At 47.4% G+C, this 16,026-nt stretch overlaps 1 protein-coding gene across 2 annotated transcripts in view; it reads left to right on the forward strand.

The window, feature by feature from the left end:
• The first annotated feature begins 12,937 nt into the window (after positions 1-12,937).
• Positions 12,938-16,026, forward strand: part of FAM20A (FAM20A golgi associated secretory pathway pseudokinase) — a 44,115-nt gene continuing 41,026 nt past the window's right edge. For both annotated transcript variants that reach the window (XM_060134400.1, XM_060134399.1), the window contains exon 1: positions 12,938-13,428. In XM_060134400.1, the coding sequence (XP_059990383.1) occupies positions 13,070-13,428 (359 nt within the window). In that variant the 5' untranslated portion in view covers positions 12,938-13,069. The remainder of the gene's footprint in view (positions 13,429-16,026) is intronic.

The following is a 16,026-nucleotide window of genomic DNA, read 5'->3' on the forward strand; positions in this document are numbered from 1 at the left end:
GCCACAACTACTGAGCCCGCGTGTTGCAACTACTGAAGCCCGCGTGCCTAGAGCCGATGTTCTGCAACAAGAGAAGCCACTGCAATGAGAAGCCCGCGCACCGCAACGGAGAGTAGCTCCTGCTCACCACAACTAGAGAAAGCCAGCACACAGCAACGAAGACTCAACGCAACCAAAAATAAATAAAAAGAAAAAAAAGAAAAAGAAAAACAACAAAGCAGATAAAAATCTGCTTTCCCAGATTCCAGACAGCCAGTACTGTATTACTGGTATCCTATTGCAACTTTCTGATTTTTTCTTTCAGGGGTCAGCAAACTACCACCCATGGACGTCATCTGGCCCACCACTTGTTTTTGTAAATAAAGTTTTACTGGAACACAGAGATGCTGTCTGTTTACTATTGTCTCTGGCTGCTTTCCTACTACAATGACAGAGTTAAATCATAGCGACAAGGACCATCTAGCCTACAATGCCTGAAATATTTACTATCTGGCTCTTAACAACAACAAAAATTGTCCTAATTTAAAAAGCATGGCATTTTCTCACATTTCAGGTATTTATTCGTTCATCATTAACCATTCAAAACATTTTAACTGATACCTTAACATGTTAACATCATTGTTAATGTGTCAATCTGAAATCAGCAATGATTTTTTTTTTCTTTTTTTGCGGTACGCAGGCCTCTCACCGTTGTGGCCTCTCCCGTTGCAGAGCACAGGCTCCGGATGCACAGGCTCAGCGGCCATGGCTCACAGGCCCAGCCGCTCCGCGGCATGTGGGATCCTCCCGGACCGGGGCACGAACCCGTGTCCCCTGCATCGGCAGGCGGACTCTCAACCCCTGCACCACCAGGGAAGCCCCGGCAATGATTTTTGAAGATCATAATGAATTAATTTTCTTTTCTTTTGATTAATATGTGATTATTATTTTTTTAATGAACCTAATTTTTAAAAATCTATCACCAAGAAGACATTTAGAATCTTGAGTATAGCACTCTATATTCATCCATGTTTTAGGCTAGCTTTAAACTTCAAGCTTTAAAACAAAATAAGATTAACCTCCACAAGAGACTGGAAATAAAGCTATAGCTTTAAAAAAAATTAAAAGATAATTATACCCTAACTGCCGTGTTTTCCTTTCTTTCCTTTTGGAAAGATTGCCTCTCTAAATAAAAGAAGATGTCAGCCTTTTAAAATGCCTTTTATCCCCGGATCTTTTGACGTCACAGACCTTCCTATTTTAATGGTGCAACATCTTCCTAGGAATTAATCAATGAATCATAGCCTGAGAATGAGATGGAAAAGGAGGAGGTCTACGCTGAAAGAAAGAGATGCAGGGAGATTCCAGACCTGATCTGCTGCTACAGGCGGTGAGGGCTGCCCAGACCACAAGTCTGCTCAACTCAGGTGCCCAGGAGGCTAAGCGTGGACGTCTGGTTACCGACTTCCGTGTCCAGCTTTGAGCTGGGAGCTCTTCAGGTTTGCCCTAGAGCATAACCGAACACAGGTCTCTGCGTGATGAACTTGCCCCTCCACCTGAGATGCCTTATTTCCTCCCCGTTTTCTTCTCTAAGTGGATACAGTTGTTTGGGGTTTTGTAACTGTGGGCTCAACCATATCTTCAAGAGGATGAGATCGGCATTTCTCAACATAGTCCCTCATTTGTCATATGCCAACTATTTTTTTAGTTTTTATTTCAAAAGTAATACAAAGATCTTTGCATAAAAATCATAAAAATACTGGTAAGCAAAAAAAAGACAGAGGAAAATTCAGATGATCCCTAAATCCTACCACCCAAGGAAGCCACTGTAACATGTTGCTATGTATTTGGTCATACGTGTCGTGGGTCAAATGTGCTCATCCACTTCCCCCAAAAGATATGTCAACTAGACCTGGAAACGTGACCTGATTTGGAAAAAGGTTCTTCGCAAATGTAATTACGTTAAGGTGCTCTCAAAACGAGAGCATCCTGGATTATCCGATAGGTGCTGAATCCAATGGCTCGTGTTCTCATAAGGAGAGGAGAAAGTACGTGAAGACAGAAGCAGAGACTCGAGTGGTGCTACCACGGGCCAAGGAATGCCTGTGACCGGAGCGGGGCCCTGTGGTCCTTCCCGCCCATGTCCTCCACCTGCCTTTTTTCTGTAGAAAAACTTTAGCCAAAGAATACGTTTAATTAGAGACGCGAGAAAATGCAGAAGCCAAGGAAAGCAAACAGGGCAAAATAATAACAGCTGAGTCATTAAACAGGGTCAAGGACCTTTGGCTCCTTCTCAAGGGCTATAGATGATATTCTGAGCCACGTCCTGTGAGCTGCCTTAGAGATACTGAAACCCCACCAGGCGGAAGAAGTTAACTACATGGTGACCAGACTGTAGCTGTGACATAAGCTGCCACAGTTCCAAGGCCTCAGGGAAATGGGGACAAACCTACCCTGGCACTGAAGACTTACTGTACTTAAAACAATCAAGATGATGCTGGCCAGACACCGCAGGATCCATTTCAAGACGACTGTCAAGCTGACTGTGCTGTCTCTACATGTAGCCCCCTCCTTCTGCCTATATACCCCTGAAACTCCCCTTTAAAACCTCTCGCCCTGGTTGTCAGTCAGGGAGTTGGCCTTTGGACACGAGTCTGCCCTCCCCGCAGTTGCCAGCCTCGGGAATGAAGCAGACTTTCCTTTCCACCAACCTAGCCTCTCGTGCAGGGAGGAGCCATGCCCCACTTTTGGTAACACCTGGGGCCTCCAGAAGTTGGAAGACAAGGGAGCGTGGCCCTTGCTTTCAGACTTCTGGTGTCCGGAATTGCAAGAGAATAGATTTCTGTCGTTTAAAGGTGCCAGGTGTGCAGCCATTTGTTATAGCAGCCCTAGGAAGCTAACACGATACATCTGCTCAGTAAATAGTGACCAACAGCCGTGAACCAGATATTATACCCAGGAGTTGAAGAATAAGACACCAAACCTTTCAAAGTCTTTTTCTACCCATACACAGAAATATATGTATAAATATATTTTTAATGGGTTATAATGTAAAAGTTGCTATTAATACATCCTTTTACCTAATAATATAGACACATGTTCATGATAATAAATACCTAGAGCTTCATCTTACAGATTTTGCCTAAGCAGTTCTCGACTTTGGAACATTGACCTTATTTCCATTTTTTTTTTCTATACTGCAATAACCATTCTTTATCTAACTACTTACGTACACGTTTGATGATTCCCTTAAATTTTTAAAATGGAATTTGGAGGCCAACGTCTGTACCAGTTATCAATTTCTTGTCTCAGTTCCAAATCTACCTTTCTTGCCCCTGCTTTGTGAAGCCAGAGCTGGACCCTGCAAACATTTCTCCTCTACCAGCTGGTACAATGTGGGGCTTTGTCGACCATAGAAAAACCGCAAGGCGACAGAGGCAGGAAGACACTTCCTTCTGGGTCCCAGCGCCTCTTATTTTAGGCAGCAAAGAGGCCGCCCTCACAGACCAGCTCCAACCCCAGGCTCAGCCACATGCACAGCTCCACACTGTAGCTGTTTCCACTGCCACTCTGACCATGGCCTCAGACATCTGCCTCACCTTCCATGGACACGTCTACAGACCCACACGGCGTGCCGTGTGCACAGTTTCTCCGCTGCCCGTGGCTGGGTTTTCCAGTAGCGGACACATGACCTCCAAGGAGATCTAAGTCTCAGCCTTGCGTAGGGGGTGGGAGAATCTTCCTCAACCTTAATTCCTTCACTGTCCACTTCTCCTCAGCCTAGATGCACACGCTACTTCTGGATCCTTGAAAGGCGCCCCATCATTTTTACTAGCTAACAGTCCTTCTGATGAAATCTTTCTCATTCAAATAACCAATGTGCTTTCAGTCTCCTAACTGAGCCTGGCTGGTAATCAAGTCTCAATGCACTGACGTGACCAAATTAAGCTCCAGAACGGTTGCTCCCATGTACAATGCCTTCCCCAGGCTCTAACCAATTCTGGATATTTTCATTCATTTTTAGCAATGACAGTAGGATAAGAAAGTATCCCTCGTCGATTGCTTTCATTTGCACTTCCTTGATTACTAGGAAGGTGGAGGAAAGACTATGTGAGTATATGCTGTATCGGAAGGAGTTCTATCCAGCCCATAATATTGTCCCCTGGGAAGGGGCTGCGGTTAAAGAGAGGGAGGGGGAAGGGGGCCGTCCATTTATTACTCTAAAAGTTTATATATTGTCCAAATACTATACACAGAGAAGATGGTCATGGATTACTTCTATAATTAAGCATATATCCATCATGACAACAACGTGCTGTCGCAACCTCTCTCTAGCTGGTACGAGTCAGAGTGGTTAAATTCATTAGCAGAGCTGAGCAACCGACTTTGGAAGTGCCTTATCTAGACCTGTAACCCCAGGCTCCAGCCCTCATCTCTCTAAGGCTGCATCTCGAACACCGAAAGGAAATGAGGGCGCAGCATGTGCGCTTGGTCACAGCAGTTCTACTTCCTGTATTTCGGGGGATGGGACGTTGTTAGAGCACATGTGAAACCATGGGCTGGACCCTAAGTTCAGATGTTTAGTTCATGAGTTACGGTCACCATACCTCTTGGGGAGAACAAAAGGAGAATACAGAGACCAATATAGGGTCCAAGTGCCTTTTCCCAACTGTGAGGCGAACACAGTTGGAGATTTTGAATCGTGGGACTTAGTCTAACCCAGAGAGAAGAGGACATGATTAGTTCTGCACAGGGATGGGCTACAGTCATCTACCTCCTTCCAAAATGATTAGTCATCTGTCACACCTTTCATCCTTGCTTCCCAATTAAAAACAAAAAACTGGGACTTCCCTGGTGGTCCAGGGGTTAAGATTCCACCCTTCCGCTGCAGGGGTCGTGGGTGGGATCCCTGGTCCGGGAACTAAGATCCCACATGCCGCGGGCCGTGGCCAAAAAATTAATTAATTAATTTTTTTTAATGTTTAAAAACCGAAAACCATGAAGAGTTAAGAGAATGGAATTGTACTTATCACAACTGAGAATTGTATAATTCTCTGTCTGATGGGGCTAAAATAGGATAATATTGTGTTACAAATATCTGAAATCCTCCTTTCAGGGAGGAAAGAGTCTTTAATTACCCAGATGTTTAGAAAGGTACACTAACCATCAAAAACCTCAGCAAGGTAATTTTCACTTCTCCACCCCCCTCAAAAGACATTGACTGAAGGCAGGTTAATTTTCAAAGCTTTTTGGACTCATTTCTATTTATTTCAGCTGTGTTGATGTTCTGTGGCTGAACTTTGAGCCAGAACAAGATATTTGTTTGTGTTACATTTGTCTAATGTTTGTCTCACCCACTAGCTGTGAATTTGCATAATGGGTTAGGAGCAGTGAAAAATGCTTAAAGACCTGGCTTTCTAAAGACCCCCAAAATCCCAACTTCCCACCTTCTGAAAATAGCTATGCTATCAAAGTAGCAAAAAGTGAACCAGAGAAAACGCATCTCTTGTTGTTCGGTGGGATTATAAAACCCACATAACATGCACAAGTGTGCTGCTTAGAAGAATTACATGATTTGGAAGCAGCTACACTTAAGTTTATGGATTTCTTCCAATTCAAAATAGAATTTAATATTATGCAGCTGATTTAAGTCAAGATGGTCCTCACACGTATTCTTTGCCCTCTATCATGTATCTCCTTTTTAAAGAAATGGTTCAAGTTTCTTGACCGTGGATTTTTATTAACCCGCTGAATCTGAATATCAAAGCCCAACTCTTTAGCTCAACTCTCTCTTTAAGAAGATTGAACACCCCAGGATATGAGCCACAAGGAAAATCAAGTTTTTAAGGAACTATTGTAAGTATGCAAACAAGCACAGAGAATAATACGACTAACATCCATATACTCATCACCCAACCTTGTCAAATTTAAACGTTTTGTGATATACACTTCAGATCTCTTTTTCTGAGAAATAAATCATAACCAACATTATTGAAGACCCATGTATAATCTTCCACAATCCCACTGCTCTCACTTCAGTCCCATATATAACCACTCTGCTGAATTTGGTCATCGTCCCTCTCATAAAGGTTTTTCTAATTTCACTAAATCTGTATTTATCCATAAATAATATTGAGAATTGCTTTGCCAGTTTTGAAGTTTATTAAATAGCATCCTACTATGACACACACACTCACACACCTATATATCATATATAAATATTCCCATCCTTTCTCTACTTGAAGATGTATCTATGTTCAGAAAATACAGTTCCTTCATTTTAGCTGCTGCTTCCCATCGTATGGCCACACCGCAGTTGATTTGCTTATTCTCCCGTGGACAGACATTTAGATCTTTTGCACTTCTTTGCTATTATAAGGCAGGCTGCTGGGAAAGTTCTTTTGGACAGATGTATGCGTCTTCTGTTTTTTATTTTCTTTTGTTTTTAAGGTATAGATAAGAGAATACTATGACCAATAAAATTCACCTTTTTAAAAAAGGTGCAGCTCTGAGAGTTTTAAGGCATGTACACACTGGTGTGACCACCACCACGATGACGATTCAGAGCAGGTCCATCACCCAAAACAACTCTTAACAGGCTCCTCCTTTGTAATCACACCTTTGTCCCTGCCCCGATGCCTGGTAACCATTGGTCCATTCTCTGTCACCACAGTTTTTCCAATTCTGGGCTATCATACTAATGGCTGCTTCCTTTCAGCACCATGCCTTTGAGATGCAGCCATGCGGTAGCGCACATCAATACTTTTTGTTCCTTATTATTGCTAAGTAGTATTCCATTCTATGAATGTACAACACTTTATCTATTGTGCCCATCGAAGGACATTTGCATTACTTCCGAACTTTGGCAATTATGAATAAAGCTGCTCTAAACCTTCACAGACAGGTCTTTGTGCACACACAAGTCTTTGATTCATCTGGGTAAATACCTGGCTGTGGAATTACTGGGTCTAATGGTAAGTTTGTGTTTATCTTTCCAAATCCTTGGCAATTTACAGGTATCTTTCTGTAATTGATTTCTAGTATAATTTTATTATGATCAGAGAACATAATTTGCATGATTTTGATTCTTTTAAATTTTTTAAGGTTTGTTTTATAACCCGGGGTATAGTCTATCTTGGCGTATGTCATATACACTTAAAAATAATATGTATTGGGGCTTCCCTGGTGGCGCAGTGGTTGAGAGTCCGCCTGCCGATGCAGGGGACACGGGTTCGTGCCCCGGTCCGGGAGGATCCCACATGCCGCGGAGCGGCTGGGCCCGTGAGCCATGGCCGCTGGGCCTGCGCGTCCGGAGCCTGTGCTCCGCGATGGGAGGGGCCACAACAGTGAGAGGCCCGCGTAAGGCAAAAAAAAAAAAAATATATATATATATATATATATATATGTATGTATGTATTATGTTGCTGTTGAGTGGCGGATACTGTAAATGTCAATTAGATCTAGTTGGCTGAAGCACTGTTCAGTTCTACTGTATCCTTGTCTTGCAGAGAAGAAGAAAATTGGTTTCGAGCTATAATTGTTGGATTTGTCCATTTCTTCCTTTGGCTTTATTAGTTTTGCTTCATGTTGTTAAAAACATACATGTTAACATACATCTTGTTAAAATATGCACAGTAAGGATTATTATGCCTTCTTGGTGAACTGAGGTTTTTTTAGGGATTACAATCTATGAATGGAACATTTCTCAGTCTTCTTAGCCTTAATATTACCACTTCAAGGGGAGTACAGAACCCCTACCGGCTTTATAGGTTACTTTACCCTCCTCCTTTTACGTTTAGTGGCCATTAAGTCTGTAGATGTTGTAACGCCATCAGACATGCTTTCAACTATCATACATATTTTTTTTAAATTATGAGGAAAAAAAGAATCTATTATATTTTCCCAGATATTTCGCATTTCTGTTGCTCTTCCTTCACTCCTAACATTCCAGGTTTCCCTTTGGTAGAATTTGTCTTCCATCTGAAAAACTGATTTAGCATTTCTATTAGAGCAAGCCTGCTGGCAATGAGTTCTCTTAGTTGTTTTTTATTCGTATTTCCTCATCATTCATGAAGGATAATAATTCTAAGAGGGGATTTTGAAATTGTCTAACTTAAAGTGCTCATTTTACATATGAGGAAAATGAAGCCCAGAGGCATTAGATGACTTGCCCCCGTGTCACCGAGCTGCTTATCGCCTGAGCCAGGATCGAGGTTCCTGCTTCCTGACTCCCAGCTCAGTGCTCTTACGTTGCCTCAATTATTTACTTTACACTGGAAATAAAGTTGTGCAAAAAGAGCTGGATTATTGCATGCTAGTGCAAGAAAAAACTGTACAATTATCATTTTTTAGAACTGAGAAGGACCTCAGAGACGACTCATATCTGTGCTTCGTGTTTCAGATGGGGAAACCGAGGCCCAGGGAAGGTAATGCAGCAAAGCCGTGACTTTTTAGAGCAAGATCACACCTGTAAAGAGCAGGCACTGGGGCTGCTTGTTTATTTGTTCCCTAGTAGTGGGGATGGATTGCGCTGGACCAAACTAACTTATACCCCTACTCTCTCTCTCTCTCTCTCAACTTTATGACACAAGTCAGAACGCCAGCCCTGGGCAATGCAGCCCAGCTGGACCGTTTGGAATCAAATCTATAACTCTGCTCTCATTAGCACTATCCTCTCAACCAATGATTCCCAAACTTCAGCGTGTATCAGAATTGGACCTCAGTGTGTGCAGAACCGTATGAGCTGGTAAGAATCAGCTTATTGAAACTGCACATTCCTGGTCCCACTTCCAAAGACCCCGATTCACTAGATCTAGGGAATGACCCTGGAATTTACCTTTTTACAAACACCCCCAGGTAATTCAAATCCATAGGCTGCACTTTGAGAAATCTCTGGCCTGTGTTGAGGCATTATGCTTTGGTCATGAACAGAAAACTCTGGACTTTCTAGCTCAGAATAAGAGAAGAGTGAGTCCAACACCAAATCAGTATCAGTTTTCTGAATCCCGCTCCGTTCTGGATCTGTCATTGACAGTAGTCTAATTGCTTCTCTCCTCTCTCACTGGTTGCTGAGACAGCAGGTAAAGGTAACGTTTTCCTCATACACATCTATATAGTAACAAAATCTCTTAGGGACACAGGTGTCTGCAGTTATTTCATTCTATGTCTCTTACCTATTGCTCTTTCAATAGGTCCATCAGGATTCCTAAGGTTTAGATATTCTAACTAAATATAATATTTAACATATTCTGGGGTCAGATCTTAAAAGTCCTGATTTTTTAAATTTTATTTTTATTTTGGACGCGCTGCATGGCATATGGGATCTTAGTTCCCCGACCAGGGATCCAACCTGTGCCCCCTGCAGTGGAAGCGTGGAGTCTTACCCACTGGACCGCCGGGGAAGTCCCAAAAGTCCAGATTTTTTAAATACTCTTTTTCAAACCACGTCCCGGATACCTGAGCACACACGGACCCACATATACAGGTATCATTTATTCCACAGGTGTTTGCTAATTTCAGCTCCATGCCTTCGATGTAAGAGTTCCCATGAAAGCAGGAAAAGGAGGGGGAACACGTCGGCCCCGTGCTCGTCGAGTTAGCGCCTAGTGTAGAAAACCAACCACACAAACAAGAAACAACTAGTCGTGTTTTAAGTAACATATGAACATGTGTACAACAGAAATTAGTGCCACCGTCACAGACTGAAGAGCTCTTGTGTTTAAATGTTGACTGTTGTTTTCATGATTTAATTCCTGGAAATAGAGGGCTTGATATTTAGCTGGACTGAAAGGAAACACAAGTGCCCTTTGCGTTTCCTCCTCCTAATTTCTGCCGTGGCTCAGATTCCTAGCCTGCTCAGGGACCTCTGTCTTCATTGTCTCCTGGATACAGACAGATCTGGTTTCTCCAATAACCATAAGTGATGCTTCAAGGGAGGAGCCATGTCTTGTATTTCTTCTTCATCTCCTACAGGGTCCCAAGTTGTTATTTTATTGTAACCAATAGTTCAGCGCCTCCGGGATACCAGGCTCTGTGCGAGAGGCTACAGCTGGGGAGGTATAGCCTGAGATCCCTGCCTCCAATGACTTCCCTTCACTCCTTCTGCAAAAACTTCTCAAGCATTTCCCAAGTGATAAGCCCTGTCCTCAGAGCCCCCAGTCCTTAGGTACCAGCCTCCTTCTACACTTTAGGAGGTCATGCTCCAGCGAGGAAGGCAGATGTGTACTGGATTCGACTGCAAGGGCTGCTGTAACTAAGGGCCACAAGCTGGGTGGCTGAGACAACAGAAGTATACTGTCTCACAGTTCTGGAGGCCAGAGTCCCAGATCAAGGAACTCGCAGGGTTGGTCTCCCCTGAGGGCTAGGAAGGCAGATCTGCTCCATGCCCCTTCCCTAACTGCTGGTGGTTTGCTAGCCATCCTTGGCCTTCCCTGGCTTGTGGAAGCAGCACCCTGATCTCTAACTTCATCCTCACGTGGAATTCTCCTTATGTGCATACGCCTCTGTGTCCAAAGGCCCCCTTTTTATAAGGACACCAGTCATACACTCTACTCCAGTGTGACCTCCTCTTAACTAATGGCATCTGCATCGGCCCTACTTCCAAGTAAGGTCACCTTCTGAGGTATTAAGAGTTAGGATTTAAACATATAAATGGGGGGGGGGTACAAAATTCAAACCATAAAGCAAATAAACCACTAAACTCAACATGAGGGACACAGATGAGGCTGGGGAGGAAGCCAGGGCCCAAAACGTGGAGAGTCAGAGCAGGAGCCCAAGGGAAAGGCTCATTTCTGGGAGAGAGAAGGAGAGATTTAGACAAACCCTGAGGACAGTGACCTCTGCCTGGTCAACTCTGCCTGTAGGGTTTCCACTCTCCCACCCCAACCTTATTCACACTTCATATCTGACTTCCACACGCCCTTTTGCCCTTGACCTTTGTAGGGCTGGGAAAACACGCTGCGATGGTCCCTACTTGAGTCAGGAATACTGTTTCCTGAATCGAGCTCATACAAAAGACTCTACTGAGCGAGCAGGACCCCATGCGTGCGCAAGAAGTGAAGTCATAAGACGTGTGATGGCTTCGTGGCCACGTCCTCTGCCAGCCCAGAGACGCAGCCTAGTTATTACGGATGCAACACTGACCCACGCCTAACTTCTTCACCCTCTAGCATGGATGCCTAATTAGACACATCCGGAGCTGCAAAGTTTCTTAGAAACTGGAGACCAGTTCGAAATTAACTGCAGAGAAAAAGAAGAAGGTGGTTCAAAAAAAAAACCCCTAAAAATCCTGCCAGCGTACCCAGCTGAGAGGAGCAGCTGGCAATAGTATCACCTCGGCACTGCTCACTTGGACTAGGCATTTTAGGCCACTACGTTGTGTTGCTGACAGTCGTCCCTTTTTGGCATCTTCCTTTTCAGTACTTTTCTATTTTCGTCCCACTCACCATCTCGAACCTGTCCCGGTGTACAACAGGAACCAAGAAGTAATCATATTTCTGGCAAACACATCTTTCACACGTACCACGTGCTGTTCAAAGCAAGTTCTAGGCTTCAAGTGGCTCTCGCCACACAATAACCCTGTGGGGTAGGTTCTATTACCATGTTCCCTTACAAATGATGGGGATGGCAAAGGCCACAAGGATCTCCCGCCGAACCACAGGAGCAAGAACTCTGGTCTGAACCCACAAGTCCAAGTGTGTCTGAGGGTTCTTGACTCCAGCAGGAAAGGACGGGGTTAAAGACCGGGGTCCCCAGACGCGGGAGGGAACCGCTGCTGCCTGGGCGGGCAGCTCGCTCAGGCGAAGATGCCTTTCGCTCCACACCCAGCAGGCGGGGGGGGGGGTTTCGGTGAGCACTTCGCCATCCCACCAGGTCATTAAACAGAGGAGCCCGGAGTTCAGGGCCAGGCAACTGCCTCTCCCTCTTCCTCAACGGGAAAATGGAGTGGGGAAGTAGAAGTGACCTCACAGGATATCGGGAGAAAGCCTGAATCATGTGGGCGGACCCGCCTTCACACCCAGCTCACCGCAAAAGTTCGGAGTGGGGTCATGCGGGCGGGGGTGGACGCCCCCCTCCTTCGCTGCAAGACAGATTTCCTCTCGGTACAATGCAGGCGCAGTTGGCACCAAACTCCCTCCAAACAGGAAGTCGCCAAGATGCTAGGTGGAACCGATGCCTTTTTTTTAAAGGTCAAACTTTTTCCTTGGCTAAGCGGCTGTTTCCCGAGCGCCCAGTACGTGCCAAGCACATGAACACGACACGCAGTCCTTATGGATCAAGTGGGTGCTCTGCGGGAAGATGCAAAGAGAGAAAAGACCACACACGCGCGCGCGCGCGCGCGCACACACACACACACACACACACACACACCTGGCAAATCTTAGAGGAGAAAGGCTTTCCGGGAGCTGTCTTGTTTTCTAGGAAATCAACATGAAAATCGAAGGTCTCGCGCGCACACCGCGGGAGCCCCACCTTCCCCGCACCAAGCGCCCGGCCTGAGCCCCGGGTAGGGCAAGCGGGGGTCCCGGGCGAGGGCGGAAGGCGCGCGCGCGGCGGGGCGGTGACCAGGTGGACCGGCAGGGCCGGAAGAGGGCTCGGAGTTGGCTGGCGGGCGGCGCCGGAGGCAGGTGCCAGCGGGAGTGGGCGGGGGCGACCCGGCGTCACCCTCCTCCGCGGGCCGGGCGCGCACACCAGCTCGGCCCGCGGAGCCGGGGGCACGGGCGTCCCCGCCGCCCGCAGGAGGAGCCCGAGCGGCCGCATCCGCCGGAGAGACGCCGCGGGCTCCGCAGCCGCCCTCCCCCTCCTCTGAGAGGCGAGCGCCGCCCGTCCCCGCGCCCCGAGCCTCCACCTGCCGCGGACTCGCGGGCTGCCGGGCGCGGGGCAGAGAAGGTGCGAGAAACAGGGGCCCGGGAGACAGCGGCTCTCGGGGACCGCTCCGCGCAGAGAGGGGACGCCCTTCCACGCCGCCAGCCCCCGCGCGTTCGGCGCCCCGGCCCCGAGTTCAAGGGGGGGCTCTCCGCGCGGGCAGCGCCCCGTCCCGGGGCTCCGGCGCCTCGCCCCACCACCACCACCACCACCCCGCGGCGGGGCCATGCCGGGGCTGCGCCGGGACCGCCTGCGGACCCTGCTGCTGCTGCTGGGCGTGCTGCTGGCCGCCGACCTCTACTTCCACCTCGGGCCCCGGGTACGGCGCCGGCTGCGGCCCCGGGAGCGCCCGCCCGGCTGCCCGTGCGCCCACCGCGCCGCCACCTCGGCCCCTCGGCCGGCCGCGCGCCACGTTCCCCCGGCCGAGCCGGACGGCGGCGGCCCCGGCTCCAAGCTGCGGGCCCTCTTCGCGCACCCGCTGTACAACGAGCCGGAGAAGCCGCCGCTGCTGGGGCCCGAGGACTCGCTCCTGGCCGGCCCCGAGGCGCTGCGCTATTACCGGAGGAAGGTGGCCCGCTGGAACAGGTGAGACCCCGCGACCCGGCGCCCGGCCCCCGAGCCGATCTCCGCGCGAGGAAGAGCTTCTGGGCAGCAGCGCCAGCAGGAGGTGCTCCCAGCTCCTCTCCCCGCGAGCCCCTGGGGGTCCATCCTGAGCCCCTTCTTTTCCCCGGGCCATCTCCCCCCTCTTTCTCCTGGCCCTCATGTGGAAAGCCGCTGCCGGACTTCGGTTTTCCAGAATGAGGTTCCCCAGCAGAGCAACTCGAGAGAGAGCTGCTTCGAACCCGGCACCTACCTCTAGACCTGGGCGCCTTCCATGAACCGAGGCTACACCCGCCACCCGGCTCTTCCCCTTTGCTTATTCCTCTGCCCGGGGTCAGAGATCACGAGAGGTCAGTCGGGCAAAAAGTCAGTGGTCAGTTTCCTGAAATGGTCGCCACGCTGTGCTATTTACAAAGTGGCTTGTCCCGTGAGTGTTACGACCTGCAGGCGGTTTTATTATCGTGGGGATTTGGGCACGGGGAAGATAAAAATCTACCTGGGAATTCTGTTTAAATCCAAGGCAAAATATAGAGGGAAAAAAATGCCAAACATATGTAGGCTAATATTAAGAAGGATTTTGTGTGTGTGTCAAAGGATAGGGTGGGAGGGTCCTTTGGAGAAGCTGGAATGGTCAGTTCTGAGGTCCCCAGCTGATGACAGAAGGCCTTCACAGGAGTTAGGACTCTGTTTTGAAGTACACACTGGTCTACAGATCACTCAGTCCACTTTCGGACTGCGCCCATCACTTTTCTTAATACAAGAGATTTTCAGATGAGATGTCTTTGCTGGCTTTATAGCCCCTCGGGAGGATGGGTAGACATACACGTCTATGGAAGGTGAGCGCTAGCCCAGTTTTACTGCTCGTTACTCTGTAGTGCTGAGACTGACCAGGGGTGGAGGGGGCCTTCAGAAAGCAAAAAGAAAAAAAATTGAGAGTTACTGGCTGAAGTCACTGTGGTGCGTTTCAGTTGCAACTGGCTAATGATTTTTGTATTAAAAAGAAAGTGGTTCTCGATTCTCTTGCTGATTGGACGCAATAAAAAGGCAGTTTGAGATTGCTTCTCAGGCACTGTCATTTTCGATATTACCTTTATTTCATCAATAACGTGCAGATCAGTGAGCTAGAAGTTTTGCCCTTGGAAAATTATCTCCACATCCATTGAGGATTTGAGGAGGGACCGTGGGAGAAGTTGCTTGCTTTTGTCAATGTCGATCGATAGTCACTTAACTCACATTCCTGTGGCCTTAAACTTCCCTACGTTACTTTTGTCCTTACGGAGAGTCGAAGGGAATATTTTGGAAGAAAAGCGAAAGTCTTTCTCACCCATCTGTCCTACAGAGTTTTGAGCTTGATTTCTGTGCCATTATATGTCAGAAAAACACATTTACTGACCAGGAATGATCTTGGGCATTTAACGGAGGTTTGATGGGGACTGGTGACCTTGCTGTCTTCGGCGCTAACAGTAGTTTCGTGTGGTTGGTTGAACGTGACAGTTGTGATACCTACTCATCACTACCTTTTAATACCTGAGATCTCAAGTGAGGTTTGTGGGCTATAACAGGAGGGGAGCTACACTTACAAGTGTTGAAACCGGACCCCAGAGGCAGAGAACCTTCACCCAAACTGCATTGTAAATGTCAAGGCAAGGATTTTAATACGTGTATATACCAGGGCTAAAAATGGAATGTGGAAGACTCATTAGCCAGGGTGCATTGGAATTGCACTCAAAGTTCTATTGTGAGAGATAGTCACTCATTACCTTAAGTGAGACAGCGCCCTGACGATGTGAGGACACATAAAAAGTTCCTGCTGCGATGTGCAGGGCCAACCAACGCTCCAGATTTCAGTGCAGACAATCAGAACGAACAAAGGAAAGGGAAAAAAAAGGAAAAAAAGCAAAGGAAAAAAAAAACAACAGGGAGTCACCTTGCCAATTGTTTCCCTCTTGCACAGACAAGCCCCCCTTGTTTGCAGCCACAACCCAGCCAGTATTGAAAAGCCAGGCCTTTCTAGACATATGTGGATGCCACCCTACCAGTAATTACTTAGCATCATTAACTGCTATCCAGAATAATTGTAGCAGTAAACCAATCTGCCTCACCGGGAGAGGCGCAGGTGATAAACTAGCCAAATCAGCATTTCCTCCCCAGTGGCCCAGAGGAGCCCATTAGTCTGAGTGAATGATTTTTTAATTTTAAACCACCACACTAATAAGTACTGGTATGAAGTCAGAACGTATCTTTCTATAACTTGAGCTCGTCACCGATAGGAGTTAGGACACGGCCCGCCTTTTCCTCCGCAGCACGTCTCTTTTTGATTTCAGTGGCAGATGGAGCTGATACACTGTTTTGAACGTTTCAGGTTCTCGATCGGTATTTGTTCACGGGGTGTCAACATGTGGTTGACACGCTGGGTAGGGTGTGCTATCCTCGTGCTGTCGCGAAGCTTTCTGCAGACCTCCTCAACGAGCTGTTCTTCCCTCCCTTCCTCTCTTTTCCCCCTCGCGATGTAACTAAGTGCGGCAGCAATCCAAGTTAAAGATGCAGTCGGGGAAAATGTCTCTGTCGCGCCATTGGCCGCTG

Source organism: Lagenorhynchus albirostris, chromosome 20 (assembly GCF_949774975.1).
Source record: "Lagenorhynchus albirostris chromosome 20, mLagAlb1.1, whole genome shotgun sequence".
In the NCBI taxonomy this organism is placed as follows: Eukaryota; Metazoa; Chordata; class Mammalia; order Artiodactyla; family Delphinidae; genus Lagenorhynchus; species Lagenorhynchus albirostris.